Source organism: Spea bombifrons, chromosome 7 (genome assembly GCF_027358695.1).
Source record: "Spea bombifrons isolate aSpeBom1 chromosome 7, aSpeBom1.2.pri, whole genome shotgun sequence".
Taxonomy (NCBI): domain Eukaryota; kingdom Metazoa; phylum Chordata; class Amphibia; order Anura; family Pelobatidae; genus Spea; species Spea bombifrons.
Window position 1 is genome coordinate 576626 of NC_071093.1, and position 16641 is coordinate 593266.

Consider the following 16641-nt stretch of genomic DNA (forward strand, 5'->3'; position numbering starts at 1 on the left):
CGTGTAATTTATATGCTTCATGCTTTTTTCACATTATTGGGGCTTTTACGGCCGTAGAACCTCGTAGCTCATAGAAAAGAGGGGCATTTGGGCAGGAAATAGGCGCACGTGGGATTTGGGGTGCAGAAATGATTATGAGGGTGTGATGGGTGTAATAGCTGTGAGTTGTGATGTGTTTTGTGTCATGGATGTGAGTGAGTGATGGGTGAGGATGTTTCACTGAGTGTCTATCAGTCGGTTATGGTGAGTGTGTGTGTGTTGTAGCGTGTATATTAGTTACCCTTCTCCGGTTAGTATGTTATTGTGTGTGTAAGTATGTATACTAGTATGTGTTAATAGTTATGTATGTCGGTTTGTGTATATGTTACTGTGTATGTATATGTTAGTGATAGACACTGGGAAGTCAGGAGTTAAGATGTAAATCCCGGGCAGTAAGGATTTAAGCTCAAGGCACTGGGCAGTAAACAGTTAAGCGGGCGGGGCTGAGTAAGCCGAGGGGGCGGGGCCTGCTCTCCGGGCTGTGCGCTCAGATCCCTGTGCAGGGCAGTCGGTTCCGGGGGCTGGCGGAGTGGGTCCCGTAGGATGGCGCTATACCGGGGCACGGAGCACTGACACCGGCCGCGCCATGAGCCCCTGGGGCAGAGGGGGCACCGCAGGCCATGTGCTGGTTGTGGGCACGGTGCTGTGCTGCCTACTGCAGAACCTCAGAGGTAAGAAAGTTCCTGGATACATGGGAGGGGGAGCGGGTAATGGGGGGGCATTGATTTGGCATCTGGGAGGAGTAAAGGGCACTGAGTTTGCCCCCCCCCGGCTCAGGGAGGGGTTGTTTGGTTCTTACTCAGTAACAATGTATACAGTGCAGTATTTAAAGGGCCAGTGACACCCAGAGCGCTGACATGCAGGCCCATGTCTGCTGAGGAGTGCTCAGGAAAGCTTTGCTGCTCCTTGCCGTGTCCCTCCCACCGCAGGGCACTCACAGGGTCCACGGCAGATCGGTGACGCTGCGTGTACCGGGCACAATGGGGATCATCACCGAACATTACTGGATCCCGTGATCCGCCACTCCGCGCTCTCTGCCAGCCGAACCCTCTGGTATAGGTACACCCAGTTAACCAATTCACTGCTGGGTGTCTGAGCTTTGTTAACCCCTCTTACCCTGTTAATGTTTTTACACGTAATATGTATAATTAAATCAGTGAGCTAGCCCTGTATAATGTATAATGAAGCTCCCGGTGTTGGTAATGTGTGTTGAATAACCCCCTGCGTGTAGACGTGTCACCCTAACTCTCTGAATACAGCGTCCGGCAGAGCGTGTAACACGCGGGGCATTAAGGTGCCTCCCCTGCACTAAGTACCCCATTAAATGCCATCTTTCTTTCCCCCCAGCTCTGAACGTGTGCGCCAGCAGGAGCACCACGTCTGCCTCGTGCCAGGAGTGTCTTCTCATTCACCCGCAGTGTGCTTGGTGCTCTCAGGAGGTAAGAACGGGCCCATTAACCCTCTCCTTAACCCCAAGACTGGCACCCGGCGGCGGGTGACCTCGCAGCGGCGCGTGCACGGCATGGTGATGTGTGGTGTAAGGCATGTGCAGCGCTTCCGTGTGTTACACGCGTGTGCGCAGAGCCAGAGGGTCTGTGACTGAAGAGGCTCCTCGGTCTTCGGGTCGATTATCTTTCGAGGCGTTTGCGTCGGTTTCTCTTAATGATTGAATTGAAATAATTCTGCGTTCCATGCGCGAGATTCCGGCCCCTTCCCTGCAGCCTCCTAAACGGGGATTTAAGGTGCGGCGCGGGCTGCGGTCTCGTGGAGGCTGAGAGTTCAGAGTCCTCTCTTTACTGAGTGAAATACATGTAGAGAGAGCGTGGATTAGAGTCCCGCGGCGCTCTATCATATAACGTAACAAACTGCCCCCCGCTGCACCATCGCGTGTCCCCCGCACAGCCCATTCCTTGATATAAAATATGAAGTCACGTTCGCTGTAAGACCTCAAAGGTCTCCTCTTCGGGTGGAAGGAGAGAACTCCAAGGGCCCTTACGTGTTTTATCTGTGATATCATCGCCCGTTAACGGCCCCGTCTTCTCGCGCTGATCCGGCGATATCAACTTTCCTTAAATCCTTAACTTCGCCCGGTCCATTCCGCGGTTTCAGGAGACGAAGCGATTGGTCAATTTATTGTTTCAGTAACAGAACCCGGAAAGCGTTCCTGCCCTGGGGGCCGGGTGTTTCGGGGCAGCTGTGAACAATCAAATATTTTGGGGTTTATAGTAAGCGTGATCCTTTCCTGAGAATCAGACCCCCCCCGGGTATCAGGGGGCATCGTCTGTCCGTGGGGTTTATTCCTCTCGTGGGCGTCCTCTTCGTGGTTTACGTTTTTTGCTCTCTATACGGAGGGAGAATCTGGAATTTAAAGCCCGTCTGGGTCGGAACTCGCTGTTTGTTGAGTAAATAAATAAAGTTTTGTCTGGAAAATGCTGGATTCTCATTCAAAGTAACTAATTCCCAAATTTGCCCTGGTGGCCGTCTGTCACAGCGGATGGGGGGATTTGGGGGGGTAACTGCTGGCCTTGCGGAATCTGACAGATTTGGCTGCGTTTTCTGGATTTCACTGCCAGAGTCCCGGGTTGAGCTTTCTGTCTCTCCAGCATCCATTGGGTTAACGCTCCAGAATCCCGGTAACCGTGGGTGATTCCTGAGCCGTGTTTTCCGACTCCTTGTTTATGTTGGAAATGAGTGCAGTGAATGGTAATTGTGCTCTGCATGTTCCGGGGCTGGCGGCCCAGGAACCATATTCTTTTCCAAAAAATGTATCTCCTCGGAGACGGCTGTCCGCGCCCGGTCCGGACGGAAGCTGCTAAACTGCCACGTGGCGTCCAGGTGCATCAGGGTACCTGCTTATAGTACGTGCCAACTTTGCCTGCTGCCCCCGGGGTTGCCCCCCTCCTTTTGCTCCCCGGGTTGCCCTCCTGGTGCCCGGGATGCCCCCCGCGCTGGTGTCTGGAGCTCACTGCAGCGTTAATAAATTCTTTTCACTTCGAGACCCTTTTCTTCCCCTCGGAGAAAAGAATTGTCGCTCGCCCCTCCCCCCCACGCAGACCCCGCTGACGCTGTCCGTACCCCTCAAGTAATGAAATCACGAAATTACAGAGCGTCTCATTCTTTAGCTTTTCATTAAAAAAATGAGGGTTTTAAGGGGAATGCACTTGAGTTTTAACCCTTTGGGTCCCAGGCCTATGTAACAAACTGCAGAAGGGTGCTTCCGGGGCGTGCGGTGCGTGGCTGTCGCCAGGGCGTGCGGTGCGTGGTTGTCGGCGTTGCTGGGAGAGACGTGTGTGTGTGTGTGTGTGTATGTATGTATATGTGTGTGTGTGTATGTATGTATGTATATGTGTGTGTGTGTGTGTGTGTGTGTATATATATATATATCTCCTGAGAGTCTTTTCATCGGGATATCGGGAGAGCCGCAGGGAGAGCTGGCGCGGAGGATGCCCGGGCCGTGGGAACGTGCGTGTCACACTACAGGGCAGTGACTACCAGCTGCCGTGGTCATGGGGACGCGTTCTGCATCCTGATGATTCCGTGCGAAGATCTGGCGTTTGCTCTGATTTTTTTTTTTTTTAAGAAAAAGGAAGCGAGGAATGAAGTGAAAATGCTGAAAGCGGCCGTTTTCTGTTCTGCTTCTCTCCGTCAGTTGGATGTTTTCCGGGGGCAACGGGGGCCGTCACACCTGCCGTGCCTCGCACTCTCCTGCATTAATGCTGTGGATTTCCTCCAAGGGTCTGCTTATTGGTGACTCGCTCTGTATTTTAAGGGGGGCTGGATTTCCCTCCGCGCACGCGCTTTGAATTTGCCCCGTTTGCCCCGCAGCTGACACCGTTGCCACGTCTGCGCCAGCAGCGCTTTGCTGTGATTCGTTTCCGATTGGTTTCTTTTTTCCTCTCGTCAGGACTTCGGCGGGTCCAGGACGGTGACGTCTCGATGCGACCTGATGGATAATCTCATCAGTAAAGGCTGCGACCCGGAGTTCATCGAGGGTCCGAAGAGCGCCGTGACGGTGACCGAGGATCTCCCTCTCAGCAGCAAGGGGTCCGGCGCCACGCACTCCGACTTCATTCAGCTCACGCCGCAGAGACTCTCGCTGTCTCTCCGACCCGGTCAGTCTGTGGGGCGCCGGTTCTAGGAATGGAATTGGTGGAAAAGGAGGGCAATTACTGAGATAATAATGAGGGGAGAGAGCGCCAGACTCGCCTGTCCCATGCGTATATAAATTAACCTTTACCACCTCTGCTGGAGGCTCTTCAATTTATCTAGCACTCTGTCAGTGAATATCTTCCTGATATTCCCAATATAGAGGGTAGGACGCGCATGTAGCCGGGCTGTACGTCCCCCGGGGGGCTCTCTGCTGACCCCTGCCGTCTCCTGCAGGTGCCCCGGCCTCGTTCACGGTGCAGGTGAGGCAGGTGGAGGACTATCCGGTGGATCTTTACTACCTGATGGATTTATCGCTGTCCATGAAAGACGATCTGAATATTATCCGGAATCTGGGAACCAAACTGGCCGCCGAGATGAAAAAACTCACCAGCAACTTCCGCCTGGGCTTCGGCTCCTTCGTGGACAAGAACATCTCCCCGTTCTCCTACACGGCCCCCAAATACCAGAACAACCCCTGCACCGGGTAAGTCTGCCGGGGGGGGGCACGTGGCAACCCTTACCCTGTTTAAATTGATTGGCAGGGAACGGTTATGAAACCTGGGAGCCTCCTGTTCATTGGAGGAGCCGGCTTGTTGCTTTTGGCCTGAAGAGCTTGCACTCGTGTCTTTCAGATACAAGCTGTTCCCCAGCTGTAACCCGTCCTTCGGATTCCGGCACCTCCTCTCGCTCACCGACAAAGTCGACAATTTCAACGCCGAGGTCCAGAAGCAGCGAGTGTCGCGGAACCGGGATGCCCCCGAGGGGTCATTCGATGCCATCCTCCAGGCAACGGTTTGCAAGGTGAGTCGTTGTGGCCCCCGCAGCGCGCCCCGCAGATACCGCGGTGTAATAATCTGCATCATTTTATGTAATGGAAACGATTGTGAGCCGCTGGGCGATCACCAAACGGAACCGGTTCTGCTCCACGTTCCTGCCGCCCGTGTGCGGAGCGGATTCCGGAGCGCGGGGCGAGCGCCGCTCTAATTATTTATTAAACGCATTTAAAGCCTCTTCTGCCCCTCGCTGACGAGTGCGTTAGAGTGACCGTGTGTGGCAGGCAGGTTGGGGCGGAATAAATACCCCCGCCGCTGCCGGTATCTCCTGCGGTGATTCATGGCCGTTCCCAGCTCCGGAGATTCTTTCATTAAACTCGTTCTGGGTTTTGCCGTACGATCGGTCGCCGTGCCGGTGGCGTCTCGATGAGACCTGTCTGGTGTGCGCCGAGCCGGTGATTACGCCACACATGTTCCCGGCACTCGTTTTCGTGGGAGATTTCTGTGTGCGATAAAGGTATTTTTTTTTTTGTGGAGGGAGAAAACAATTAGCGCGAGGTCACAGGAGTCCACTTCTAAGAAAATAAACATTGGATCGTTTAATAAACAGCCCCGAGTTTTAAAGTTGTTGATTTTATGAAGCGAATCTCCAGATTCACGTCGGTTTGGGGGTCACGGCGTTTACTGGGGTTACTTTGGGCCTCGGGGGGGGTCGGCAGTCTCGGGGCTGGGGGGGTGTCAGCAGTCTCTCTAGCGCGTGACGCTCTGCTGTGACAGCAGGAATATCGCATCCCGGGAGTGAAACGGAGAGCGACATTAAAGCTCCGCTCCGATTTTAATGTCGGCGGATGGGGAGAAATAATCGTCTTCATTCCAAAGTTCTTTGTCCCGCAGGAGAAGATCGGCTGGAGACAGGAGGCGTCCCACCTGCTGCTCATCACCACCGACGACGTCCCGCACATCGCCCTGGACGGGAAACTCGCTGGTCTCGTCCATCCCCACGACGGTCAGTGCCACCTAAACGCCGACAACGAGTACGGAGCGTCCACTCAACTGGTAAGAGCCACGCGAGCTGCAGCTACAGACAGGGGGTATGCGTTAAACGGTTAGTATATAGTATACATTATAAACTGATTTATCTATACATTATACAGGGGCCGGTCACTGATTTATCTATACATTATACAGGGGCCGGTCACTGATTTATCTATACATTATACAGGGGCCGGTCGCTCATTTATCTATACATTATACAGGGGCCGGTCGCTCATTTATCTATACATTATACAGGGGCCGGTCGCTCATTTATCTATACATTATACAGGGGCCGGTCACTGATTTAACTATACATTATACAGGGGCCGGTCACTGATTTAACTATACATTATACAGGGGCCGGTCACTGATTTATCTATACATTATACAGGGGCCGGCTCGCTGATTTATCTATACATTATACAGGGGCCGGTCACTGATTTATCTATACATTATACAGGGGGCCGGTCACTGATTTATCTATACATTATACAGGGGCCGGCTCACTGATTTATCTATACATTATACAGGGGGGCCTGTCACTGATTTATCTATACATTATACAGGGGGCCGGTCACTGATTTATCTAAACATTATACAGGGGGCCGGTCACTGATTTATCTATACATTATACAGGGGCCGGTCACTGATTTATCTATACATTATACAGGGGCCGGTCACTGATTTATCTATACATTATACAGGGGGCCGGTCACTGATTTATCTATACATTATACAGGGGGGCCGGTCACTGATTTATCTAAACATTATACAGGGGGCCGGTCACTGATTTATCTATACATTATACAGGGGCCGGTCACTGATTTATCTATACATTATACAGGGGCCGGTCACTGATTTATCTATACATTATACAGGGGCCGGTCGCTCATTTATCTATACATTATACAGGGGCCGGTCGCTCATTTATCTATACATTATACAGGGGCCGGTCGCTCATTTATCTATACATTATACAGGGGCCGGCTCGCTGATTTATCTATACATTATACAGGGGCCGGTCACTGATTTATCTATACATTATACAGGGGGCCGGTCACTGATTTATCTATACATTATACAGGGGCCGGCTCACTGATTTATCTATACATTATACAGGGGGGCCTGTCACTGATTTATCTATACATTATACAGGGGGCCGGTCACTGATTTATCTAAACATTATACAGGGGGCCGGTCACTGATTTATCTATACATTATACAGGGGGGCCGGTCACTGATTTATCTAAACATTATACAGGGGGCCGGTCACTGATTTATCTATACATTATACAGGGGCCGGTCACTGATTTATCTATACATTATACAGGGGGCCGGTCACTGATTTATCTATACATTATACAGGGGGGCCGGTCACTGATTTATCTAAACATTATACAGGGGGCCGGTCACTGATTTATCTATACATTATACAGGGGCCGGTCACTGATTTATCTATACATTATACAGGGGCCGGTCACTGATTTATCTATACATTATACAGGGACCGGTCACTGATTTATCTATACATTATACAGGGGGCCGGTCACTGATTTATCTATACATTATACAGGGACCGGTCACTGATTTATCTATACATTATACAGGGGGCCGGTCACTGATTTATCTATACATTATACAGGGACCGGTCACTGATTTATCTATACATTATACAGGGGGCCGGTCACTGATTTATCTATACATTATACAGGGACCGGTCACTGATTTATCTATACATTATACAGGGACCGGTCACTGATTTATCTATACATTATACAGGGGGCCGGTCACTGATTTATCTATACATTATACAGGGACCGGTCACTGATTTATCTATACATTATACAGGGGGCCGGTCACTGATTTATCTATACATTATACAGGGGCCGGTCACTGATTTATCTATACATTATACAGGGACCGGTCACTGATTTATCTATACATTATACAGGGGGCCGGTCACTGATTTATCTATACATTATACAGGGGCCGGTCACTGATTTATCTATACATTATACAGGGACCGGTCACTGATTTATCTATACATTATACAGGGGGCCGGTCACTGATTTATCTATACATTATACAGGGGCCGGTCACTGATTTATCTATACATTATAAAGGGACCGGTCACTGATTTATCTATACATTATACAGGGGGCCGGTCACTGATTTATCCGTACATTATACAGGGACCGGTCACTGATTTATCTATACATTATACAGGGACCGGTCACTGATTTATCTATACATTATACAGGGGGCCGGTCACTGATTTATCTATACATTATACAGGGGCCGGTCACTGATTTATCTATACATTATACAGGGTGTCTGCTCTCTGATTTAATTATACATTATACAGGGTGTCTGCTCTCTAATTTAATTATACATTATACAGGGTGTCTGCTCTGATTTATTTATGTGGTAACTCTTTGTGCCACGTGATTCTGCATCTCTCAGCATAGGATGGCTGTCATGCAATGAATTTCTGGCACTGTGAGGGTTAATTTAGTCCACCCCCTGGCTGTTAACCCTTCGTTTTGTGTGCGTGATTCAGACAGAGCCTGGGGTGGAATGCTCTGCTTTGTGTTAATGAACGAATTCTTCCCAATCCATGAACTCTCCCGGCTTTAAACTCTGGGTCAGCTGGAGGGGCCGAGCGTTACCAGGGAACATGTGGAAGCGATCAGCAGATCCTCAGATCCCCAGAGATCAGGAGAAAAATGCTGCTTAACCCTTTCACTGCCTCAATGTCACGGTTTAACCAAACTGAGGCAGATTTTGTCCCATCTGGGGTGCTAGCGAGGCCGGGAGGTCATGCCATGTACCCACTGCCCATTCTGTAATCCTCCAGCTGCTGCGCCCACCTGTCTTCTAAAAGCTGGCTGAGATTGATGGGGTTGGAGTGCAACAAACAGCTGGGAGTCTCTCTGTTGGCTTCTCGACTGCACCTTCAGCCAAATAAAAGCCGTAGAGGATCTGCGAGAAAAGCTCACTTTGGGCTGTTTCTTTAGTGTTGATATTTCCGCTTTTAGTGCAAAATCCCAACTTCTGACGTGATAAAAGTCAGATATTTTAATTATTGAGAAGGTTTAGATGCACAGAAACCAGGTAGCGCTGTTCTGTCCCCCGGAGCTTACAGTCTAGAGGAAGGAAGTTGTTATATTGTCTGGGGTCGGGCCGCCCTCGTTGAGACGCCGCCGGGACGCTCTGTTTAACCCAAACGTCTCTTTGTTGGCAGGATTATCCGTCTCTTGCGCTTCTCGGAGAAAAACTGTCTGAAAACAACATCCACCTGATCTTTGCGGTGACGAAGAGCCATTACGTCCTCTACAAGGTACCCCCCCCGCCTGCTGTTGGACTGTAACTCCCACAATCCTCAGCCGGTTTGCGCTCAGAAATAATGGCTTGTAGTAGCTGCTCGAGCTGCTAATACATGAGATCGTAGGGTATTAGACTGAGGTCGGGCATTTCGTTTAACCTGTTAATTCCCAGTAAAACCCAGCCTCTGGCCTCCGATTATCTTCTAATATTCCTGTTCCCGCAGCCGGGTAATGTCTGCTTAAAGCTCCTGGGGTTACTAGACGGTGGGTTTCATCTGCCGACCACCCGCACAGTGCCTTTATAGGTAGGACTCTGTTTCCTGTAGCCGGCTGGGATTGATGTGAGCTGCAAGTGCCCTTTCCTATATCAGCCTATGCCGTACCCCTTTACTGTGCAAGATGTAACCCCCCGTAATAGCGGAGCACAGGGGGGCATTCAGCCGGATATAGGGAATATAGTGAGCGGGTCGCCCTAAATTGGGGAACTTTTGAGGGAAATGAACCCTGAGTGAGCGGATTGTTAGACGTTAGAATGATAAATAACGTCGGATGTTTTTGTTCCTGAAAGAATTTCACGTCTCTGATCCCCGGGACGACGGTGGAGATTCTGGACGAGAACTCGCAGAACGTCATCCAGCTGATTGTGAACGCGTATAATGTGAGTGCCCCCCCCGCGTTACCCCCTCTGCCCCACGGCTTGGGTCTCTACCTCTGTCCTGCTGATAAAACTAAGAAGTCCCAAAACGCGTCGGCCTCGTGCAAATAAGACGCATTTTATTTTTTTTCTAGTTTATTTCCCATTCCTACCCCCCCGAAAATAAACCCCCCCCCCCCACGGGGTGCGACGCCCGATTCCTGCTGTATAAATGCCCTGGCTTTGCTGTATTGAACGAGCTGCCTTCCTGCCCCCGGGGTATAATATGGGATTTTCACGCTGTGTCTGAGAGATTAAAGATGTTATTTGATGAGTTAGGAGCATGCGCGCTCGCAGGCCGGGGGACAGACGCCGCTGGGGGGTTTAGTTATGGATTCGGGAGACTTTCTCGTCACCAGAGCGTCTGCCGAAAACTACAACAATGAAAGAGAAATAATGTATTTGGCAAGAAGCGGTAGATGCCCCGGGGCGCGCAGGATCTGCCCCTGCCTGTCCCCAGCCTGCGTGTCTCGTTATGTTTGGGCTGTACGGAGCTTTCCGAACCCCATCGCCGGGAGCGTTAAACGTAAATTGATCCGTACAAGTTGCTTTTAGGCTAATGAGAGATTCCCGCGGCCCCTGGGACGTTATGGAGACGAGCCCAGTGGCCCCCGTGGACCAGCGACGGGTCATACGGTGGTCAGACTGTTACTATCCCGCTAGCGTCGTGTTTGTCGCTTTGTTTTGCAGAATATTCGCTCCAAGGTCGAGCTGGTCGTGTCGGACGTTCCCGATCATCTGAGTCTCGGCTTCTCGGCGACGTGTCAGGACGGCGTGGCCTACCCGGGGGTGAAGAAATGCGGGGAGCTGAAGATCGGGGACACGGTGAGTCTCCGGGGTGCGGGGGTCCCGGGAGCCGCCAAGAAAATAAATTCTCTCAAACCTGGAAGAATGACGAAACCCCGCGGTGACCGGGCCGCTCTTCAGACCTGCCGCTGCTGGTAATGGGGTATTAACCCCTTCGGTCCCGTCGAGCAGACGCGCTGATTGATGGGAAGACGCTTGTTTAGGTGACGATGGCCCTTTAAATACCCGCCGTCTGCGCGGATTATTCCTCGCTCTGCTGACTCAGCCGCCATCTGCGTTATTAAAAGGACGGGCACAGAGTTTGCCAAGTTCCCGCGCCTGCTACACGGATACAGTAACACGCGTGTATTGTCTGAACGCCTGGTGCAAATACCCTACCCCCCCCCGGGGGTAACATTATTTACCCAGAGCCGTCACGTTTCGCAGGTTGTTGATTTTATGAGAATTCTTGGCTCGGGAGGTTAAACGTTTTCTTGAAGATTATAAACTATTTCATAGAAGCAGATTTGGTGCAAAATGACAACAGTGGTGCAGTTACCATAGAAACCGCTGGAACGCTCCTGCTTATTTCCCAATTTTATCATTTCGCAACAGATTTGTTCGTTCCAAATATCCCTTTCCCCCGGGACCCCCGGACTTCACGTGTTGCGTATAACCCCAGACCCCCTTCCTATGACGCGATGGTGGGACGCGGTCGTGTTTTTGGGCCGGAGAAATGCGTTTATCGGATTTCAGGGACGTTTCCGCCGTTTTAAGGAGTTTGTGAAACTTTTTATTTGATTACAAAGTAAATAATTCCAAGGATTCCTGTAGGAAGCGGCCGGCCAGTCGCTGAACGCTACGCAGATAACGTCATGGAAACGGGGAATAATCCCGGATCCGGCGTCCCGTCTGGGTTTTTTTTATCCTAAGCGTGTAATTTATGGCTTCCGTGTTTTGGATCCGGTTAGAATTAGAAGTTTGTTGAGTTTTTATGATTTTATTTAACTCTCTGCCCTCCCCGGAACCTCCAGGACAACGCGGCCCCCAACAACCGCCTGCAAAGGGTCATTATTATGATTTATTGTTTTATATGGCGCCATCAAGTTCCATAGCGCTGTACAAAGGGACGTAACATAACAATTTGACTCGCAGAAGCGGGTGAGGCGGCCCCCGCTCTCACGCCATTTACTAAAGTTCTGTCCTCTCGCCCTGCAGGTTTCCTTCGAAGTGTCTGCCGAGGCGAGGAGCTGCCCCTCTCCAGACACCGTCCACACCTTCTCCATCAAGCCGGTGGGTTTCCGGGACACGCTGGATGTGACCGTGACCTACGAGTGCCGCTGCGGCTGCTCGCGGCGGGTGGAGACGGGCAGCGCCGGCTGCAGCGGTAACGGGACATACGCCTGCGGCGTGTGCGACTGCGAGCCGGGGTTCCTGGGAGCGCGCTGCGAGTGCAGGGAGGAGGAGGGCAGCAGCGAGACGTCTCTGAGCAGCTGCCGGGAGGCCGACGGCAAGACGGTGTGTAACGGGCGCGGGAGGTGCATCTGCGGACTGTGCGTCTGCTACGAGAGTGAATTCGGACGGATCAGCGGCTCGTACTGCGAGTGCGATGACTTCTCCTGCGCCAGGTTTAAGGGAGTGCTGTGCTCCGGTGAGTAGCCGCGCTCCGGTGAGTAGCTGCGTGGCGCCGGGATAGGGTTCAGGCTTTATGTGATAATTGTTTAACCCCCGGAGGCTGCTGGGCTGTTACATACATCACAGGCTCTCACTCCTGTGGCTGTCTGTCGATTGTGAGCTCTGGGGGTCGTTGGGATGATTCTCGAGGATGGCGGGGAGTCTCTAGTTAACCCTCTCTTGTCCCTCTGTTTCCCAGATCTGGATACAATGTGTCCAGCGCCCAGGGTTGCTCATAATCAGGCCCCCCCGGGGTATGTGGGGGGCGACAGTCCCGCTTCTGTTTGCTGTAGGGCTGGCGTTGCCGGCCGGCCCCCCCGGCCCCCGCTCTTGTTTGGGTCTCCTCCGCGTCTTTCTGTAAACTGCCTCCTTTTACATTCTTGGCCGATTTCTGTGCGAAGGTTCAGCTGTTTATTAAAGGAACGAGAGACCGAGAAGCTTCCGCGTAACCAAAAAACAACCCGCGGAGTAAACGGCAAAAGGTTGTTTTTTGAAGCCGTTTGGTTGGAGCCGGTACCGGTAACGTCCACACGACCGGTCCTGCGGTGCATTTACCGATGCATTGTGCTGACCCCCTGCAGGCGAGGGGGGAGCCCCGGGGAAGCATGCGCTCGGCCCCTTGTTGCATGTTCCCGGAGGGCCGCGCGATGCCAGGAATCACAGCTTTTGTGGAAACATCCGGATCTTATTTAGGGTCTAAAAATAGAGAAAGCGGCGGCTTCACCGAGACGCCCCGAATGTGAAGGGCCGGGCAGCTCTGAGGTCGTCTCATGGAGCCGGTTATGTGTCATCCGGCCACGAGCGTCCCACACAGATTAACCCCTTCATTTAGTGGAAGCCCAGACCGGCCCCCGTCTAGTCGCCCGTTTCTCCTGCTGTAAAGACTCAAACCTTAATCAGTCGTTGGTCTCGTCTTAGATTCAGGAGCCGTATGTCTATCCCATGCATGTTTAATACCCCTCACTGTATTACCCTCTACCACCTCTGCTGGGAGCCTGCTCCACTTGTCTACCACCCTCTCACATGAGATGTTTGTGGCCAGCTATGGGGAATGCAGTCTGGAGCCAGGGAGCTCACTCAGTCTGAGTGCCCCGTGCTGCCCCTGGGTGGGTTATTACAGGCATTCTGGGGGTATTAGTGACCCCGCCATGTCATCCCCGCGGATCAGTCGTTAGCTGGCGGCCGCGTCTCGCGTGTAGGTGGCGTGTTTCGCGGTCTCTGAGATGCCTCAGGGCGCTGTGAGATTGTTGGTATAAGAAGCATTGGGGGGGCAGAGACCCCCTGTGACTGTCTCTAACGAGAGGGTTTAGCGTCGGTCTCTTCTCATGCAAATAGTTTTTAAGCCTCGCAAACGCTGCGGCTGCGGCTGCTGTTGGGGGGGGGGGGGTTGATCAGGGATAATCTGCCCCGTACCACCTCCGCTGGTGCCCCCTGGATTTCGGAGTGTTTGCTCTCTCTCGTGCAGAGACTGCAGGTGTTTTGGACATAAAGGGCGAGAGGTTTGGGGAGGCTTCTCATTCCTGCCACACACGGTGCATACCGATTAACAAAGACACTGAATGAGTTCCCAGGAATTGCCCCCCATCCCCCACCCCTCTTGCACAGCCCCCCCCCCACAGACCCCCTGCAGGCATAACCTGAAAGAGGGTCACGTTTAACCTCTGCTGACAGTAAAGGGTTAATGTCTTGTGGGGCCGTTTGGATCTTTTCCCGGAATTCGGCCCCTTGTTGCCCACATTTTGAATTTGCCCCCCCCCCTGGTAACCCAGGCGGGGCGTGCGTGGAATACACAGTGCGCCCCCTTTAGCTGCCCCCCCCCCGGCCTTTCCACTCCGAACAAGGGGGTCTCCCAGGGGGGCTGTTAATGACTATAATGTTATTCTCTGTCCCCGCCTGGCTGGAAGAGTGTGATGAGAGTTGTAGTTCAAACCAGCAGCTGCTCGCAGGGTATGGAATTGATCAGAGGCAGTTTCAAGATATTCACCTTGCAGGCTGTTAGATTGTCAGCTTCTAAGACGAGCCAACAACATTTCCCCCCCCCCCCAAACTGTGTAGAGGCTGAAATGATGGCCGGCTGTAGATTCTCTGCCTGCGCTGAATCCAGCTTCTGTTATTAATCTGTGTGAAACGCGTCGGTCGCCGGCCTCGGATTATACCCCCCCCCCCCGGTCGCCGGCTCGGAGACTCTTTACACCTCAAGATTGTAAGCTTGCGAGCCGAGTCTCTCCACCTAACGTATCGGTTTGTCTCAGTCTGATAATTCTCGTCTTGTCGGACCCCTTGAATTTATGGATTGTATCAATCGCTATATAAATAAATGATAATAATACGGGTAATGTATAAATAAAAGAATAATAATAATAATAAATAAGATAAATAAAAGATAATAATAATATATAAATAAAAGATAATAATTATATATAAATAAAAGAATAATAATAAATAAAAGATGATGATAATTATATATAAATAAGATGATGATAATTCCGGCGTTCCGTTTTCAGGCCACGGCGAGTGTGACTGCGGGGAGTGTAAATGCCACGCTGGTTACATCGGGGAAAACTGCAATTGCACCACAGAGACCGCCGGCTGCCTCTCCGACGAGGGGCAGATTTGCAGCGGTAAAGGAAACTGCGTCTGCGGCCAATGTCAGTGCATCGAGCCCGGGGCGTTCGGACAGACCTGCGAGAAATGCCCCACCTGCCCCGACGCCTGCGGGACCAAAAGGTGAACAAAGGGTGAAAGGGGCAAATCCGGGGGGGGGGGCTGAAAAATCGGGGCAGGTAGCGGGTGGGATCTGGGGGTGAACTCCTTGCTGCTGTTTCCTGTGGGGTCTGGCTGAGGGTGGTGGGTGTATTGATCGGTACCGGCCGGCGTGTCACATGACCTTTCGGTTTGTGTTGCAGGGATTGCATCGAGTGCAGGTTGTACCAGACGGGGCGACTCGCCGATAACCAGACCTGCCACCGGCTGTGCAAAGACGAGATCCTCACCGTGGACGCGCTGGGTGGGTATCGAGGGGCACTGAGCGGGAAACGCGCCCCTCGTGCCAAGGAAGGAAAAACCATAAACGAGACCCTCTAATCCCTCCTGATCATTTTTATCCCGCCTCCTCCAGAGTGCCCTTATCCTTCTGGGGACGGGGAACTGTACCCACTACTCTAGGTGAGAGCTGACCAGAGGATTAATTCCCTTTAACCCTTCACTGGCAGGCACAGCCGTATTATGACTCCCCCCGGTGGCCGATGAGTGGAATAGCAGAGGCCGCCGTGTCAGAAAGTTATTGAATAGATTAACTTTATTTATATCGCACGGCTCGTGCTCTGCACGCTTAGTGACCGTATCCAGGCAGCCATTTTTTTTCTTGGCAGTTGTCTTTCATTGCCGATGGCCTGTAAGTCCAAATGTTGTTTTCCGGAATATTGGGGTCTTTCGTAACGCGCTCTTCTCCTCCTCCGCAGACACCGGAGACCCCGACGCCATTTTGTGTGTTTATAAGACTGAAAGTGACTGCGTTATGCGTTTTACTTACTCCGAGGAGGCGAGCGGGAAATCCATCCTGACTGCGCTGAAAGAGCCCGGTGAGTGGGAGACCAACGCGCCCGATTTACCCCGTGTTGGGCGTTTGCGCCATGCTGCTTTCATGCCTTTCTTCTCGTTCCCCAGAATGCGCCACGGCCCCCGATGCCCTCACCGTCCTGCTGGCCGTGGTGGGCAGCATATTGCTGATCGGACTCGTTCTCCTGGCCGTGTGGAAGCTGCTCGTTACCGTTCACGACCGACGGGAATTTGCCAGGTTTCAGAACGAACGCACGAGGGCCAGATACGAGATGGTGAGCGGCGCGGTACCCCGAACCGCTGATACCCCCCCCCGGGGGATACACCTCACCTCCGGGACCCCCCCCTCGCTCTGCCCCTCTCACCCCGGGCACTCTGACGTCTCTTTCTTTCCGTTTAGGCATCGAACCCGCTGTATCGGGAGCCGATCTCCATGCACAACGTGGACGAGGTCTACAGCATGTTGGGAAAATCCAATAACGGTACCACGGATGGATTCCCATCCATGAAAGAGATGGAGTGAGGGGCCGGACCCTCAGCCGCGCCGGACCCTCAGCCGCACTTCACTTTAACCCGTAGAAAAGATTAAATGATAATATCTGAGAAT

General features: G+C 52.1%; 1 protein-coding gene across 2 annotated transcripts; it reads left to right on the top strand.

Annotated features, from left to right (window-relative positions):
- The first annotated feature begins 547 nt into the window (after window positions 1-547).
- On the top strand, window positions 548-16617 carry ITGB5 (integrin subunit beta 5). 2 transcript variants are annotated; one of them, XM_053471094.1, is made up of 15 exons: window positions 548-710; window positions 1387-1478; window positions 3944-4151; window positions 4423-4672; window positions 4821-4989; window positions 5856-6017; window positions 9241-9336; window positions 9891-9980; window positions 10707-10841; window positions 12021-12453; window positions 14981-15203; window positions 15383-15483; window positions 15938-16057; window positions 16143-16309; window positions 16435-16617. In XM_053471094.1, the coding sequence occupies exons 1-15, from the start codon at window positions 626-628 to the stop codon at window positions 16555-16557; spliced, it is 2454 nt and encodes an 817-aa protein (XP_053327069.1). In that variant the 5' UTR covers window positions 548-625; the 3' UTR covers window positions 16558-16617. The 2 variants fall into 2 exon arrangements, with proteins under 2 accessions (XP_053327069.1, XP_053327070.1); XM_053471095.1 differs by lacking the exon at window positions 548-710 and adding an exon at window positions 1074-1092.
- The last annotated feature ends 24 nt before the right edge of the window (window positions 16618-16641 follow it).

Bases quoted from the DNA above. Each gene is read 5' to 3' on its own strand.
- ITGB5 (XM_053471094.1), top strand. From the start codon at position 626: ATGAGCCCCTGGGGCAGAGGGGGCACCGCAGGCCATGTGCTGGTTGTG. The intron at 4,152-4,422 runs GTCAGTCTGTGG...CGTCTCCTGCAG, and splicing joins CTCGCTGTCTCTCCGACCCG to GTGCCCCGGCCTCGTTCACG. The intron at 4,990-5,855 runs GTGAGTCGTTGT...TTTGTCCCGCAG, and splicing joins TCCAGGCAACGGTTTGCAAG to GAGAAGATCGGCTGGAGACA.